This window comes from Gossypium hirsutum, chromosome A11 (assembly GCF_007990345.1).
Source record: "Gossypium hirsutum isolate 1008001.06 chromosome A11, Gossypium_hirsutum_v2.1, whole genome shotgun sequence".
Lineage (NCBI taxonomy): Eukaryota > Viridiplantae > Streptophyta > Magnoliopsida > Malvales > Malvaceae > Gossypium > Gossypium hirsutum.
In genome coordinates, this window is record NC_053434.1 from 8,743,841 (window position 1) to 8,760,008 (window position 16,168).

At 35.6% G+C, this 16,168-nt stretch overlaps 3 protein-coding genes across 4 annotated transcripts; 2 read left to right on the top strand and 1 right to left on the bottom strand.

Annotated features, from left to right (window-relative positions):
- Positions 1 to 459: 459 nt before the first annotated feature.
- Positions 460 to 5,333, top strand: LOC107924404 (probable glycerol-3-phosphate acyltransferase 8). The gene is made up of 3 exons (XM_016854838.2): positions 460 to 1,044; positions 1,165 to 1,477; positions 4,172 to 5,333. The coding sequence occupies exons 1-3, from the start codon at positions 734 to 736 to the stop codon at positions 5,048 to 5,050; spliced, it is 1,503 nt and encodes a 500-aa protein (XP_016710327.2). The 5' UTR covers positions 460 to 733; the 3' UTR covers positions 5,051 to 5,333.
- Positions 5,334 to 6,821: 1,488 nt separating this feature from the next.
- On the top strand, positions 6,822 to 12,439 carry LOC107887452 (ascorbate transporter, chloroplastic). Of its 2 annotated transcripts, XR_005904808.1 has the most exons (12): positions 6,822 to 7,204; positions 8,026 to 8,483; positions 8,571 to 8,678; positions 8,840 to 8,995; positions 9,332 to 9,547; positions 9,924 to 10,133; positions 10,569 to 10,706; positions 11,076 to 11,177; positions 11,426 to 11,491; positions 11,602 to 11,720; positions 11,853 to 11,937; positions 12,024 to 12,121. XR_005904808.1 is itself a non-coding variant. In XM_041080944.1 (11 exons), exons 1-11 carry the CDS (start codon positions 7,150 to 7,152, stop codon positions 12,119 to 12,121), a joined length of 1,692 nt encoding a protein of 563 aa, XP_040936878.1. In that variant the 5' UTR covers positions 6,822 to 7,149; the 3' UTR covers positions 12,122 to 12,439. The 2 variants fall into 2 exon arrangements, 1 of the variants encoding a protein (XP_040936878.1); XM_041080944.1 differs by lacking the exon at positions 11,602 to 11,720 and having other exon boundaries at positions 12,024 to 12,439.
- Positions 12,440 to 12,905: 466 nt separating this feature from the next.
- LOC107887453 (cytochrome P450 86A8) lies at positions 12,906 to 15,768 on the bottom strand. Its single transcript, XM_016811716.2, has one exon. It carries the CDS (start codon positions 14,817 to 14,819, stop codon positions 13,233 to 13,235), a length of 1,587 nt encoding a protein of 528 aa, XP_016667205.1. The 5' UTR covers positions 14,820 to 15,768; the 3' UTR covers positions 12,906 to 13,232.
- Between the last annotated feature and the right edge of the window lie 400 nt (positions 15,769 to 16,168).

Below are 16,168 nucleotides of genomic sequence, written 5' to 3' on the forward strand. Positions count from 1 at the left end.
AACTAGATATCAAAGCCTAGGAAAAAAAATTGACGTTATATTCTTCTAAAGGGAAAAGATAGGCGAAATTCTTGGTCTGTAGGCCACCAATCTTTGATCTAAAAATAACTAATTATATATCTTGGGTGGTGGCGACTGGCAACCCACCTTTCGACTTAATTTGAACCATAGTTACGTTATCAACCAACATTGCATGGAACAAAAAGTATAACTCTTCTTACCTTTTCATACATATGTTGATAATGTTTTAATAATTTTATTTAATCAATAGAAAATTTAAATTTTAATGGAAAAATTTCCAGTATTGTTTTTGAATGGTAGAGGTTTCTTAAAAACAATTACTGATTTGGAAATTGACTAATGTGCATTTAATCTTGCATAATTTTTTTAAAGAAAATAAAACCTTGGGTGTTTCGGAAGTAAATATATTAATTAGGGCGCGCAGAAAGCGGTTGAGCAGTGAGCAACCATAATCTCAAAATTCAAATTAAACTATTAATCATTTATGGAGTTTCATTTCAAATACTAACAAGAAAAGGGTGTATCAGTCACTTCAGTATAAATCTGCGTGTTCCGTCATTCTGACCCGCCATAACCTTAGGCCTATTCTCGTAATTTAAAGTTCAACCGCCACATTTAAAACACAACGTTCCCTTCCCTTCTCTCCTCCCCCCCCCCCACCCTTAAAAGAGCAGAAGGGAAAACAGCACAGCTACAAAGAGAAAAACAAAAAATGGCTCCACCGAAAGCAGGGAAAACCTTTCCATCGATAACGGAATGCGATGGATTGAAGTACGAATCGATCGCCGCCGATCTGGATGGCACGCTTTTAATCTCACGAAGCTCTTTCCCCTACTTCATGCTTATTGCCGTCGAAGCGGGAAGCCTCCTTCGAGGTCTTATCCTTCTTCTTTCTCTGCCTCTGGTCATCATATCTTATCTCTTCATTTCCGAAGCTATTGGTATTCAAATCCTCATTTTCATCTCCTTCGCTGGACTCAAGATCCGCGACATCGAGCTGGTATCTCGCGCTGTTCTTCCCAGGTATCACCAGCAAAAGAGATCCGAACCTTTTCCTTTTTTAAAATATTGTCCGACTTCATTCTTGCTAAGCTTTTAGAAGCGTTTTAAGCTTATCTTGCTGTGTTATTTTATTTTTCATAGATTCTATGCTGCAAATGTAAGGAAGGAAAGTTTCGAGGTATTTGACAGATGCAAGAGGAAAGTAGTGGTAACGGCGAATCCGACGTTCATGGTGGAGCCGTTTGTGAAGGATTTTCTCGGCGGAGATAAAGTTTTAGGCACAGAGATTGAAGTGAACCCTAAAACAAAGAAGGCGACGGGATTTGTGAAGAATCCCGGGGTTTTAGTAGGGAAGTTTAAGAGATTAGCCATTTTGAAGGAGTTTGGTGATGAATCGCCTGATCTTGGAATCGGAGACCGTGAATCTGATCATGATTTCATGTCAATTTGCAAGGTTAGTTTTCTTACTAGATGTAGCCTTACTTTTCTCGTCTTTCTACGACCTACGATCATCTATTCTATGTTGATCGATATTCTTCATTTATATTAAGCTTTGATTCATAGGTTTTCTCTTTGTTTCTTTCACTTTTTTTCTCGAGAGAGGAATTAATAATCGAGGGACATTCTGAATTATGAAATTAAAGCGACGTAAGTTCAGAAAAATCTTTAAACGGTAATATATACAGGGTAGAGTTAAAACGTGATAATCTTGCAAAACATATTTATTTATATCATTAAAGTCATGGTCGGTGTAAACTTGATTAACTTGAATTGTTTTGTTGCTGTAATTAATTTGTAATATTTCCATCACTCTAAGTAGCCTAAACAACATAGATTTTGTCTATTTACATATGTATCTATCAATAATTTATCTAATTATTATATAAGAACATTTATGTTATTATTTAAAATTTTGATATAGTTACAATTTAATTATAAAATTACTAAATTTTTTATAAAATAATAAATATTATTTTAAATATATTTTTTATCTTTTTATATAAAATTTTAAAATATAATATTTCAACTTAAAATTTTACTATTTCAATCAAAATTATATTTAATTTTTCTAAATTTGTTGCATAGATTTTAACCCACATAGTAATTAAGCCAAAATCTAGTTAACATATTGTTTGAAACATTTTTTTTTTCAAAATTTAAATTAACATTCATAAATTTATGGAGTATACAAATAATGAAGTCTAATTTTATTAAAAGTTTAACTCAGACTGTCATTATAATTATTTTTTATCCAAAAAGTTAAGATTCATAATTAATTTTTATCCAAACAGATAAGGTTAGGTTAAAGTATTAATTTTTAGATTGGACCCACAATTTTAACATCGCTCAACAGCCCACCAACACAAAGAGGTGCAGGTCTACCTCATAAATGTGTACTTTTTTGGGTGGCATAGTTTCATTTATTGATCCTATCTCGTAACTCGTTTAATCTAAAATTTGTTATTTATTGATAAATTAGTCTCTAAGAAGGTCTAGTCCTACTTTTAGTGTCTGTATTATTTTTGGACATTTTAAATTTATTTATTTTTCCTTTTAATCTCGTGTTTTTCTTTAATAATTGAAGTCCACGTATAAAAAGAATTGTTAAATTAAATAAAATAATATTTATGAAATAAAAAATTAATAACATAATTAATATTACACATGTGGAATATCAAATAAAATAAAGTAAATAAAATATTAAATTTAGGATTTTAACATTTCTTGTAGTTGTCAGTGGCGAATCTAGAAGGGCTGTCATAGGTCTTGGCCTTCTAAAATGTAAAATTATTATTTAAGTTTTTAAATTTTTTTAAAAATTTTAAATTAGTAAAAGTAAAATTATATTTTGACCCCCTAAAATTATAAAAATTTAATTTAATCTTTTAAAAATTATAAATATATAGACTATAAAAATTTAAAATTTTATTTGGTCCCCCTAAAAGATTATTATGGCTTCGCCCTGGTTGTTATAAGATCTTTTTAACATTACTTTAGAGAATATACTGAAAGTCAATACTTTTAGGGTAAATTATAAAAATAGTTATTTTTGTTTGTCTCAGATTACATTTAATTACTTATTTATAAAATGTTACGTTTTAGTCATTTGCGTTATCGTTTTGTTACAAAGTGGTCATTCTATTGTTAAATATTGTTACCTCCCTAACGATAGTCTTACGTGGCAATTCAATTTGCTTGGATGTTCAGTTGCTGTTAGGGAGGTAATCGAATTTAGTGATAGAGTGACCACTTCGTAATAAAATGAAAGTAAGTGACTAAAACGTAATATTTCAAACATCAGTAATTAAAATATAATATGAGGCAAACAAACGTGACTATTCTTATAGTTTACCAATACTTTTATTTTTTATAGGACTTTTATGTAATTTTACATAATTATGAAAAGGTATAATAATTTTTTGGCCTTCCAATTTTATAAAAAAGTAATTTTAATTTTCTGTTTAATTTTTAACTTGTATTTTTTGTTAAATCACGTCAAAATAGATAGAAAATTAAGATTTTTTAACTTTGCTGAAGTGGCATCATGCGGATTGCTGTATGGATGACACGTCAGTATTTAATTAATTTTTTAAAATTTTAAAATATTAAAAATAATATTATTTTAATAATTTTAATGATTTTTAATTTTTTTAAAAATAATTTTTGTAAATTTTTAAAAAGTAATTAAATGCTAATGTGTCATCTACGTGACATGACAATCCACGTGTACGTCACATCAGTAAAGCTAAAAAATGTTAATTTTTTGATTATTTTTGAGTAATTTGATAAAAGATGCAAATTTAAATGCTAAAAAAATGAAAAATTAAAAGAACTAAAATGATACTTTTTATAAAATTAGAGGTCTAAATAAATCATTATACCTTATAAAAATACCACGTAATCTAATTTAATAGTATCCCTCTGGATGTTATGAATTGAACTTTGAAATTCAACATGAAAGCAACTGATAAGCAAGTGATAAAATTATTATAAATTTGAAATATTCACTTAAATACGGACGTATATAGAAAAAGAAATTGTAGGATATTGCAATTCATTTCTACATGTTATCTACCTTCGATGGATTTATAGTATTCTTTTTGCACTATAAACTAAATACGTGTATGAAAATTTGGGATGTGAACAGGAGGGGTACATGGTGCACCCTAGCAAATCAGCATCACCAGTACCGCTTGATCGCCTAAAGAGCCGCATTATCTTCCACGATGGTCGCTTTGTCCAACGTCCGGATCCACTCAATGCCTGGCTAACCTACCTTTGGCTGCCATTTGGCTTCATCCTATCCATTATTCGTGTCTACTTCAATCTACCTTTACCCGAGCGTATCGTACGCTACACTTACGAGATGCTCGGCATTCACCTCGTGATCCGCGGAAAGCGACCTCCCCCACCATCTCCGGGGACCCCAGGCAACCTCTACGTCTGCAATCACCGCACAGCTCTTGACCCGATTGTGATCGCCATCGCACTTGGACGCAAAGTCTCGTGTGTCACATACAGCGTAAGCCGTCTCTCGAGGTTCCTATCTCCAATCCCAGCCATTGCTTTAACTCGTGATCGTGCGGCCGATGCTGCCCGAATTTCAGAACTGTTGCAAAAAGGTGATCTAGTAGTTTGTCCGGAGGGGACCACGTGTCGTGAGCAATTCTTGTTGAGGTTCAGTGCTTTGTTCGCAGAAATGAGCGATAGGATCGTCCCCGTTGCCGTCAATTGCAAGCAGAGCATGTTCTACGGGACGACCGTGAGAGGGGTCAAATTCTGGGACCCTTATTTCTTCTTCATGAATCCAAGGCCAACATACGAGGTCACGTTCCTTGATCGATTGCCGGAAGAGATGACAGTGAAGGCCGGAGGGAAATCGGCGATCGAGGTAGCGAATCACGTGCAGAAGGTGTTGGGTGATGTCCTGGGGTTTGAATGCACTGGATTGACTAGGAAAGATAAATACATGTTGCTTGGAGGAAACGATGGTAAGGTAGAATCGATGTACAACGGCAAGAAATAAGTTGGGTTTGTCGCATTTCAGGAGAATTTCTCAAAACATATGGATTTAGAAAGTGACATTAGGAGGCTTAATTAGTTTGGTATTTTTCTAAAGTGAATGTGTGGGGAGCACTAATTTGCTTTGAGCATATTATGAAATGAGAGGTCTTTGAGGGAATCGTCATTTATGTCATATTTGTTAAAATGTATAATTGCTTCGACTTTTGCGTATTACTTTCATGCAAACTTTGCTATTGTTTGATGGGTTATATTTACCATTTTCATAATGAAATGATGTTGTATTAGTATGACTAAAATTTAATTTGCAGGCAGGGCAGGTGTTTCGAATAAGCTAATTTTGCATGTTAGAAAAGTTGAGTCAGTCTTTTCTATGAGTTGTTTCTGCGCTTATTGCCCTGTCCCTTGTCTTATGCGAAAGTGCACCTTTTTTCACTTTTTTTTTTAAATTCCCTTTATTTTTTTTCAAGGATGGTTCTTTTGATTTCCTTCTTTATTTTTCCTTTCTCAACGAGATCTATGCTTTAGTGTGTGTTTTCTTTCAAGAACTCAAATTAAGTGGATTTTCGTTTGTTGATTTAAAATGTAACTAGTTACTAATTAGATTATTAATTTTTAATTCGATTAATTTAATTAATTTAATTAAATAAATTATTAAAAAATAGATAAAATTAATTGAACCTACAATTCATAATTCAATTAATTTAATCTCTTATTCTAAATCAATATCTTAATCCGATTTGATTTTGAAAAAATGTTGATGATAAGTGTGATGCCTAGACCACTTTAATTGTATAGATAGTAAAGAAAGCGGCTTTCTTGATTGTTTAAAGTTATACGTGTTTTCAACAACTTTTTTATTTATTGTTTTTATGCTATAATCAAAATTATTATACTTGAAGTTTCAACTTGTTATTAGGTAAATTCACACACTGCCATGAGCGTTGAATCTGTCATTGATATCACCTTAAGCATAGATTATTATTTAACGATGAAATACTTGTATAATCAGTTTCCTTTTACGCGTAAATATCAGGTTTTTATGTTGCTTGATACTATTGGTTTGTTTTCCCTTTCGATTTTGCGCTTTTTGGGTGCCTTTGTTTGATCCATGGAGTCTGATCAATCTAGCTTTTTGAGTTGTTGTAAGTTGATTGATTGTGCTAGGCCATGTGGCCCTTTTGCATGTAAGTCAGCTATTTTTTGGACTGACTTGAGTGACGAATGTATCTATGTTTATACTTTTGCATTATATTTTTCTTCGTAAGTAAAATATTAATCAAAATAATGTATTTTTTTCCGAACAAATTTAGGTAACTACTCGGTTCAACGTCTGAGAATACCTCTATATATGTATCATCTAGTAAATAAAAATTATAATAAGGTCAGTCAATTTTAATCAAAACATTATTTTATTTTTAAGATCAGTCAATTAATTGAATCGGTTTAATGAAAATGGAAATTTTGTTAAATATGATATGATGCAAAAAAAGAAGAGAACAATTCATTCCACAAATGGATTTTCTAAAATAAAAAAGTAGTTAATTAAAATTTGCTAGCACTTCAATATTAGTTCAGGTCCTTTTCCGGCGTGCCTTTGTCCCAACTTATAACCTTTTAGCGACAAGGAGGGTGGCGGCGCTTCTCGTTAACCGCGGTTGAGATTTCCCCCCTTCTCATTTCCAAAAACATTCATTTTAAAACAATTTATTTACCGTCCATGCCACACAAATCTCACCGTAATATCGAAGTGCATGGAGGGGTATTTTCAGGATCCTGTTGCTTCTTCATCTTTCAGTGGATTAATATCTCACGTGTCACACTTTCGACCCTCCTTTGCTTCGTTATATTAAACCACCGAGATTTTTCCCGCTTTGAAAGAAAATTATTAATAATAAATAAAAATAAAGCATTCACAACAAAATTTCTATCGAAGAAAAAAAAAGAATCTTTTGTTTATCCGTTCAAGCGTCCAAGGACGTTTGGACAAAGAGCTAAAAACACTGTATCGGTTATAGATTTTTTGAGCTTTCGTTTACAGCTGAATGGTATAATTAGCTTTTAAGCCTCACACTCTTTCGCTGTAAAACTTGTGCTTCTGCAATGGCTATGAGCGGTTTGGTTTCCACCCGAAATTTCGGTCATTTTATCGGTTCAGGTATTGTTTTACTACCTTAATTGGAGATGATTCCAATTGTTGTTTGAGCTTAATGTTCACTGCATTTTTTATTTTTCTCGAGGATTGAATACTTGCATGTTCTTTTTCCCTGGTTTATCGCCTCGTGGTTTAATTTTTTTTCTTAGAAGTTATCAATTTTGTATTGATACGTCTTTGGATTTGAATTTCATTTTGAGGTGGATAACAGTAGCTTGGAGCCTTAGCTACCGTGGAATCTGATTAAATTTGATTGCATGAAGTATGTATCTTGATTTTTCTATTCCGAAGTTCAAATGTGAAGTCGATAATTGATAAATGATGTTGCTTTGATTTCTTTTTCCCGCTGAATTTAGTGGTTTCCTTGGTAAACAGTTTGAATTTTGATTGATTGATGATGAAGCTACAGTTTCTGTCTTCTCATCTTTTCGGTTTCCATTCTTTTTCTGCAAATAATTAGAAGATTGTTTTGCCAAACTGGATAATACTTACAATGGGGGTTTCAATTGGTTTACAGTTTCGATGGATATGAGGTTGCTGTGGACTGTGAGTAACAGTTATTGACTGGTCATAAACTTTGGGGAATCCGCCTTGTCTGCGTAGTCCCATGATTCCCCTTTATCTATATTAAAAGTGTATTAAATGCAATGGTTCTACTTTGAATTTTAAATACTGTATTTAATGGATATTCCTTATTAGCTTCATTCTCCATTTAATGTCAATTACTATGCTGAATTGGCACACAAATCAAGTGTCTTTTACATCTGGAATATCTCTGTAATTTGGTAGCTCTGGCTGAGTGTTGTAAACTATGACAATGGCAGGTATACTATGTCGAGGGGAGCAAGCCATCTTGCTTCACAGGGGAGAAAGATCATCTTTAGCCGTTGTGCATGGGAACATTGTGAAACCTATATCAGTTTCTCCGAATGGAAGGCAATTTATTTTGTTGTCACTGCACCATAGTGATAAGTCTCACAGAGTTTATCCTCAACACAGAAGTAAAGGAAGTTTTGCATGCTGTTCTTTCTCAAGTTCCTCGCCTGGAGGTTGGCTTGAGGCAGGTGACAAGGACAAAATAGTAGAAAACAGGACTTCTGCTTTCTATAAATCTGAGGAGTATGACATAACTGAAGCAAAGTTGGACTCTTTGCCGTCTCCTGATGAAACCAATGAAGCTATTCTAGTTGAGAGAGATATCCCTTGGTGGCAGAGTTTTCCAAAGCGCTGGGTTATTGTACTCCTCTGTTTTGCAGCATTTCTGTTATGCAACATGGACCGTGTTAGTAACTCTCTTATAAACTATAGCACCACTATACATCTCTATATGCTTGCTGACTGAGCTGTGTGTTATATATTCGTTTTGCAGGTCAACATGAGCATTGCTATACTCCCTATGTCAAAAGAGTTTAACTGGAATAGTGCAACAGTTGGTTTGATTCAGTCCTCTTTTTTCTGGGGCTATCTGCTCACTCAGGTGTGGTTCAACTACTTTAAAATATGCAGAATTATTTAGTTTCTATTTAGGAACTGCATTATATTGGCATGCTTTAACCTCTATGTGGTTTTCATTCAGTGTTCGTTGATGCCAGATATTCTTCTAATCTTTTTAATATGGTCTTTTCTTTTGACACATAGATTCTTGGAGGCATATGGGCAGACAAAATAGGTGGAAAGCTAGTCCTGGGTTTTGGTGTTGTCTGGTGGTCAGTAGCTACAGTTTTGACGCCAATCGCTGCGAAAATTGGACTTCCATTTTTACTTATTATGCGTGCTTTTATGGGAATTGGCGAGGTTGGCCCTGCTTTGCTTGTTGGTTTCTAATATTTATCCTGTGCTGACTTGTGGTTGATCACCAATTACCTCCAAAATTCACATGCTGAGTGAAGCAGCCTTTTTGTTTCTGTTCTAATTGGCTAAGAAGTTAGAAATTTTTTATTAATGTTAATCAACTTGTAAGTTCGAAGTAGGTGAAAGAATGATAGGAAAAGAAAAATAGTTCATCAGGTTTAATGGATTAGAGACTTTTACTAATATAACTCCGTAACATTATTCACTTAGTCAATAATTCCTAACTTCCCAGAACAAAAACGCAAGAATTCTCATCTGTTTGATCTATTTTATTTGCAGGGTGTGGCTATGCCAGCAATGAACAACCTACTTTCTAAGTGGATTCCAGTGTCAGAAAGAAGTAGATCACTTGCACTTGTATACAGTGGCATGTATCTTGGTTCTGTTACTGGGCTGGCTTTCTCCCCCATCTTAATCCACAAATTCGGGTGGCCATCTGTTTTCTACTCATTTGGCTCCCTTGGAAGCATCTGGTTTGCTTTATGGCTCAGAAAAGTAAGGCCCTAATTCCTTTAGCCTTATTCAAAATATATTTAAAGAATCAACATAAAAATATCTCCTCTGGAACTAATCATTTGTAAGTGATTAGGCTGCATGATGCTTGAAATGAGCTTAAAACAAACCGTACCTGTTCATACCTTATTCCTATGAGACATGTTAGAAGTCCAGCCATTTCTGCTCCCATTATTACAGAAAGTTTTTGACTGCCAAGCTTACTTTTTTACTATAAATCAGACACTCTAAACAACTAGTTTGGGATATTCTATGCATAAAAAGGGGAAGTGATTGAATTAATGTACAGTCATTTAGATGTCACTCCTTAATACTCACTTTGAACTTCTTTGTACAACTTGTGGTTGTTGGTTCTCAGGCATATAGCTCCCCAGAGGAAGACCCGGAACTTAGTCAAGAAGAAAAGAAACTAATCATGGGAGGCAGCCTATCAAAGGAACCTGTTAAGGTCATTCCATGGCGGTTAATCTTATCAAAAGCTCCTGTCTGGGCTCTTATAATCTCTCACTTCTGCCATAATTGGGGAACTTTTATTCTCTTGACATGGATGCCTACTTACTACAATCAGGTATTAGAAACATGTTCAATGAACAATGTCAACCTTACAATTGGCATCGAGTAAAGTCTACAAAACATGCTTTTCATTTGCTAAATTTTCACTTGCATTTGCAATCTTTTATCTGAATATCAGATATTAGCCGTGGCATATGTTTCTGAAGAGACTTGGCATCTCTCATCAGCACTTATTGCCTTGCTGGGTATGAGGCATGAAGTGTGTATGGCTCACAGTTCAGGTGCAGGCTGTATTGCTTTTCCAGCCCATGCCTTTCCATGAATACATCCTTACCTGCCAAAATTCATGTTTGGTGTGCTGTGGATTAGATTTGCTGAGCATTAATTTTTAATTTCTTGCTACTTTTTCCTAGCTATCTTACCTTTAGCCTTTTACAAATCTAATCTAGCAGCCAGAAAATGATAGCTAACTTTGTGGTTGTTCTTATAGGTTTTAAAGTTCAATCTCACTGAATCTGGACTCCTCTGTGTTTTGCCTTGGTTGACTATGGCTGCCTTTGCAAATATAGGAGGGTGGATTGCAGACACACTCGTTAGCAGAGGTCTTTCCATAACAGCAGTGAGGAAGGCAAGGATTAGTTCTTCTTTGATTCTTGAAGTTTGATTATTTCAAAGGATTATTAAATGCTTGAATGTACCAATTTGTAGTATTGATTGATAACTTTGGTTATAACCCTTCTGTGTCTTAGTTAAATTCAATCTCCTTGTCAACTTGTACCATCTTAGAAATTCTTATAAACTTCAAAAGTTAACTTGATTTATTGAGGGAACAAAATCACACCTAGAAGTCAGCGGTTATACAGTAGAAGTCTCACATGGCATTTAGACCTGACCTAAGGAAATTTAGTAGTTCAGTCAGAAAGTTGATGAAGTGATTGTCAGACTACTTGATACATGCCCCTTAATGTAATCATGTTATAACTAGTTAATTTTGCAGATCATGCAATCGATAGGCTTTCTGGGGCCAGCCTTCTTCCTTACACAGCTAAGCTATGTCAGAACTCCTGCTATGGCAGTGCTGTGCATGGCATGTAGTCAGGTATCTTTTTTTTTTTTTCAGTTTAACCTCATATTTGAATTTGGGCATTACCATCTTCATTTTTATTCCACCACAGCTATGAGATACTTATCCAGATAAACTTTCTTTTTATATAAAAAACAGTGTGTGCAGGAAACTCCTGTATTAGACTGGCCATACAAGCCGGCTTAGGTGTTTGGTTTCTATTGAGGTTCTTAATTTATCAAATCTGGCAGAGATAGTGATCCATAATTTTATTTTCTCGACAGGGATCAGATGCATTTTCTCAGTCTGGTCTTTATTCCAATCACCAAGACATTGGCCCACGCTATGCTGTGAGTTTCTTATAATAGAATATAATTTATAACTAAAAGGAGATGTCATTTATTATAATGATATCCCAGTACTTTTCTGCTCATACTGTACTTTTGTAAAAATGTGAAAGATGGAAGCAATCTTCCCAAACACTTAGGGCGATACATGGTAAAATCAGTTCGACATGTCTGCAAGTGCTAGAACCAATAATAGCATATCGATATGATAATCCTCAAATAAACATAACTAGTAAGGCTTTTTTCTATTTTGGAAGAGTAATTCTCTGTGGTTTTTATTTAAACAATTCCCTTAATCATCAGTATTCAAAAATGGCAATTTTTTTCTCCTTTTCTGGAAGTAACTTGTTTAGGTCGATCACAGGGAGTTCTATTAGGACTGTCTAACACTGCTGGAGTGCTGGCTGGCGTTTTTGGTACAGCTGCTACTGGCTACATACTCCAACGAGGTTCGAATTAGCCTCATGTTGATTTTATTCTCCTATATGTCACATCAAGTTTATTTTATTCACATCTACAAACATATCCTCCGCAGGCTCATGGGATGATGTGTTTAAGGTGTCGGTTGCATTGTACATCATAGGCACATTAGTCTGGAACTTATTTTCAACTGGAGAGAAGATACTCGACTAGGAACATGCTATACCTGGAACAACTGCATCCTACATAACCAAGCAAGACACAACTTTCGGAAGCGATAGAAAAAGGAATGCGAAGGTGAGTGAAAAATCCATGATCAAACAGCCTTTTATACCATCTTATAAGCCTCTTGTGCAGTTCAAAAAAACACTTAGTTGGCCGGAGAAATGCTTATTTAAAGGCTAAATTCCTTTGTTTTTTTCTCAGTTCATTTTTGTTTCGAGTGTATTGACTTTATTGCTAATATTTTGTTCCGACCCATGAAACCATATCTTTGCCCATAAAATGTTGAGTCACAAATAATTTGTACAATTCGCATGCCCGAGTTAAACTAAATATTTCACCCTGTGCTGCATACTTCCCTAACATGGTGGGCCATACATTACATGTCTAATTGTAGGAGAGATAAGGGGTCCTTAATGCTGTAATTTGAAGTTGGGTGCATACATTTATAGTTGTATGCCTTCATTTGGAACGGGTAGTATTCGTAGGGGACTTTTTGGGCCAGATTTCAAGGGAAAATGTGGGTCTATTCTGGCCTACAAAGAGCTAATACTTCCACCCCATTTCATATCAGAGTCCGAAAGTGTAAAAGACTTAAAAATCAAAATAAAAGTGATAAAATTAAATGGGATATTTTTGTTATTTTATTTAATAATGAAACTAAGCTTATCATTTAAAAACCCTTTTGGAAGGAAGACAAATTGAGCGAATGGAGATGTTCATATTATCCTAGCTTGAGACAACAGAAAGAACAAAATAATCAGATCCCAATATGTATTCAAAGTAAATTAACTTAATTCATTGAATGATTGAATTCATGTCACGTCCAATTCCATTACAAACAAACAAGAAGATTTATGAAACAATTTTATAAAATAAATTCAAAAGATTCCCTACAAGAAAAGCAAAGAAGTATATATATATATTAAATTGTAAATTAAAAATACCTCTCCTTCCTTTCTATCTTATAAAAGGATCTTCCATGATTTATGTACCCAACTTCCTTGCTTGTTCAATATCCGTGAAGAATGCAACTCTGAGTGGCCCCCGCTCCATCTGATCATCAGTCTCATCACCATGCCTTAAATATTTGCACTAAAATTCACAATTTACCCTGCGTTTTCTCTTCACTCATAATCTTTTCAACAATTGCCCCCAAATCTCTTCCATGCACGTTAACTTTAAGCCCATATTTCATAAACAACGTCAGTGACATTTTCTGCTCCACCTTATGGCCAGGCACCAACGTCAGCTTATGTCTCAGCAGTGCCGCAGCCGCCACTGACTTCATTTGTAGATAAGCCAAACCTTTCCCTAAACATATTCTTGGCCCTGCATTGAACGCCACGAATTTATAAGAGTCATGCTTTATAAATTCCTTTCCGTCCGCTGACAACCACCTTTGAGGACGAAACTCGAGGCAATCGTCACCCCATGTTGACCTCATTCTCCCTACTGAATATATTGAATACGTCACCGACGACCCCGCCGGAACAAAAGTCCCATCCGGCAGCACGTCATCGGCCACCACGTGCTTTGAATCCTCCGGCACCGAAGGGAATAGCCTTAGGGTTTCTGATAATGCTGCCTTCAAATATATCAGTCGGTCAAGTTCTTCGAACCCTAAGGGCTCGTCAAGCCACGTTGACGTGTCAATGCCACGTGTCTCGATTAAGAAGGTGCAGATTTCCCTTAGGATGTTGTCTTCAACTGTTGGATGTTGAGAGATGAGCCAAAAGAACCAGCTGAGAGCAACCGCTGATGTGTCACGTCCAGCTAGGATGAAATTGAGTGCCACGTGTTGGAGAAACTCGTCCGAGTAGGATTCCTTTTTCTTCATGAATCTCGACAGCAAATCGTCGTGTGGGTTCCCATCTTTTTGCTGACTCAGTAATTCTTGCTTACGTGTATTGATGACGTTGGATAGATATTCATCCATGTGGTCTAAGCTTCGGCTCAGACTCACTTCTAAGCCAAGCCGGAGCCATCTCTTTAGCTTCCACAAAACCTCTGGCAAAATAAACCTTTGAAGAGAGGCCTCGGTGGCTCGGTCGAAAGCTGAAGCGAAGCCGTTTTCGGGTAAACCTTGGGCGCATGTTTGTGGATCTTTACCAAAAGCTAAGCCGCAAATGTTATCAAAGGTGAGCCTAAGCAATACGTCTTGTAGATCAACCGGCTGGCCTTGGCTTTGAGCTTTCTCAAGAATGGGACAGAAGCGTAGATTGATGGCTCGACTAACCCAACGAGCCATGGCTTGGCGGAGAGTCCTGGTGGTGAATTCCAGCGCGGCGGTCCTCCTTTGGAAGAGCCACGTGTCACCGTCGGAGTTGAAGATGCCTTGACCGAGAAGATCATGGAACACGGCTTGCCACGTGGGACCTTTGGGATAATTGTCGAAACGAGACTTGAGGATGTGCTCCAAATTCCTGGGATCGCACGTGACCGTCACGAGACCTTGTTTTCGAGCCAAGAAGGGGATGGCACAAATGCAGGTCTGGTACGTACCGCCGCAAGCGCGGAGGTTGTCGGAGATCCAGTCATGCATGCGGTCACAGTTCTCGATTAAGCCCGGAAGGCTGCCCAATAGAGGCCAGACACGTGGACCTCGTAACGACCGTGAGATGAACGTGAACCACAGCAGGTAAGCTGTGATAGCCGCCAAAAGGAGCAATGCAGTCGATATATCCATATACCTCTTAACTACAACAAAACAACTCGCTCCTACCTCAAATTTTCTCTAGAAAAAAAATGGTTCTAAGAAAAGTTGAAAACAATAACTTACCTAAAATATGGGTTTTTTTCAAAAAGAAATGTGGAAACACGAAGCACTGAAAGAGAAAGTTTTACGTAAAAGAAATGAAGGTTCTGCTTTGTTTTTTTTATTTTTTACGTACATGAAAGCTGCTTCATCAAGAAAAAAAAAGGAGGATTAAAGATCTGAAAAACAGAGAAAAAAATGAAGAAGAAGAAGAAGAAGAAGATGATTGTGCAAAAATGGAGTATAGAAAGAGGATTTATAGGTGAAATTATAAAGAAAGGCAATTATTAAGGACAGACTGTTCCTTTGAATTGCACCATCAAATCTCTTGTTTTCCCTTTCTTTTTAATTTCTTTCTCTTTAGTGTCTAACTATCAGATGCACCACCATAAATGCGCTGAGAGGTCGTTGAAACCTCTTAAAGCCTTTTTTTTCCTTAAAAAAAGAAAAAGAAAAAAGAAAAGAGTCCTAACCATTACTTGGTGTAGCAAAGCCCAAAATTAACTCTCATCTTATTCTTTGTTTTTCCTATTTCTCTTTCCTCTACGAATTTTCACCTAATTTTTGCAGGGAAAGAAAGAGGGTCTTTAATTCAAGCATTGAATGAAGAGAATTAAATGAGTTTAGTTGAGAAAGTAAAAAAGAAGAAGACTACAATGTCAATGAAGCAATAAAAAGATGAAACAAGTGACGCAAAGATAAACAGTGTGTATTTTCTTGGTCCCTTTTAGGGTTTAATAGAAAAGGATGGAATGGGAGATGTAAATTATGAAAATGGGGTTTAGTCATGTGAGCTTTGGTTAGTGTTGGATGAGCAACCCACCAGCCACCACCACCTACAATTCATAGCTCCTTGCCTGCTGCTGCTGCACCTGTATCTCTATACTTTTACTATATGCCCCCTCCCCCACCTCACCCTCTCTTTTTTTTTTTTTCCTGCTATGTATATGATCCTGCAAAATAAAATTCTTGAAATTCGATTCCATGGATCATAAAAAGTTTGACCATTGCTTTCTTTAAATGCTTTTTCTATGTTAAAAAAAGGTGTGCCCAACCCATTTGCCTCTCTCATCTCACAGCACAATATATCCTGCTAAAATGAGAAACAAAAAAGAAAAAAAGTCAAATGCATAAATGAGAACGCATTTCTGAGACTCAGAGAGCACAGGTGGTTCAGCAGCACCATTATGTATATAATAACTTTGATTTCTAATTGTTATGTTTGATTTTTTTTAATTTAAAAATTATGACAGAAGGATCTTTCACATAAACTAGCTAGT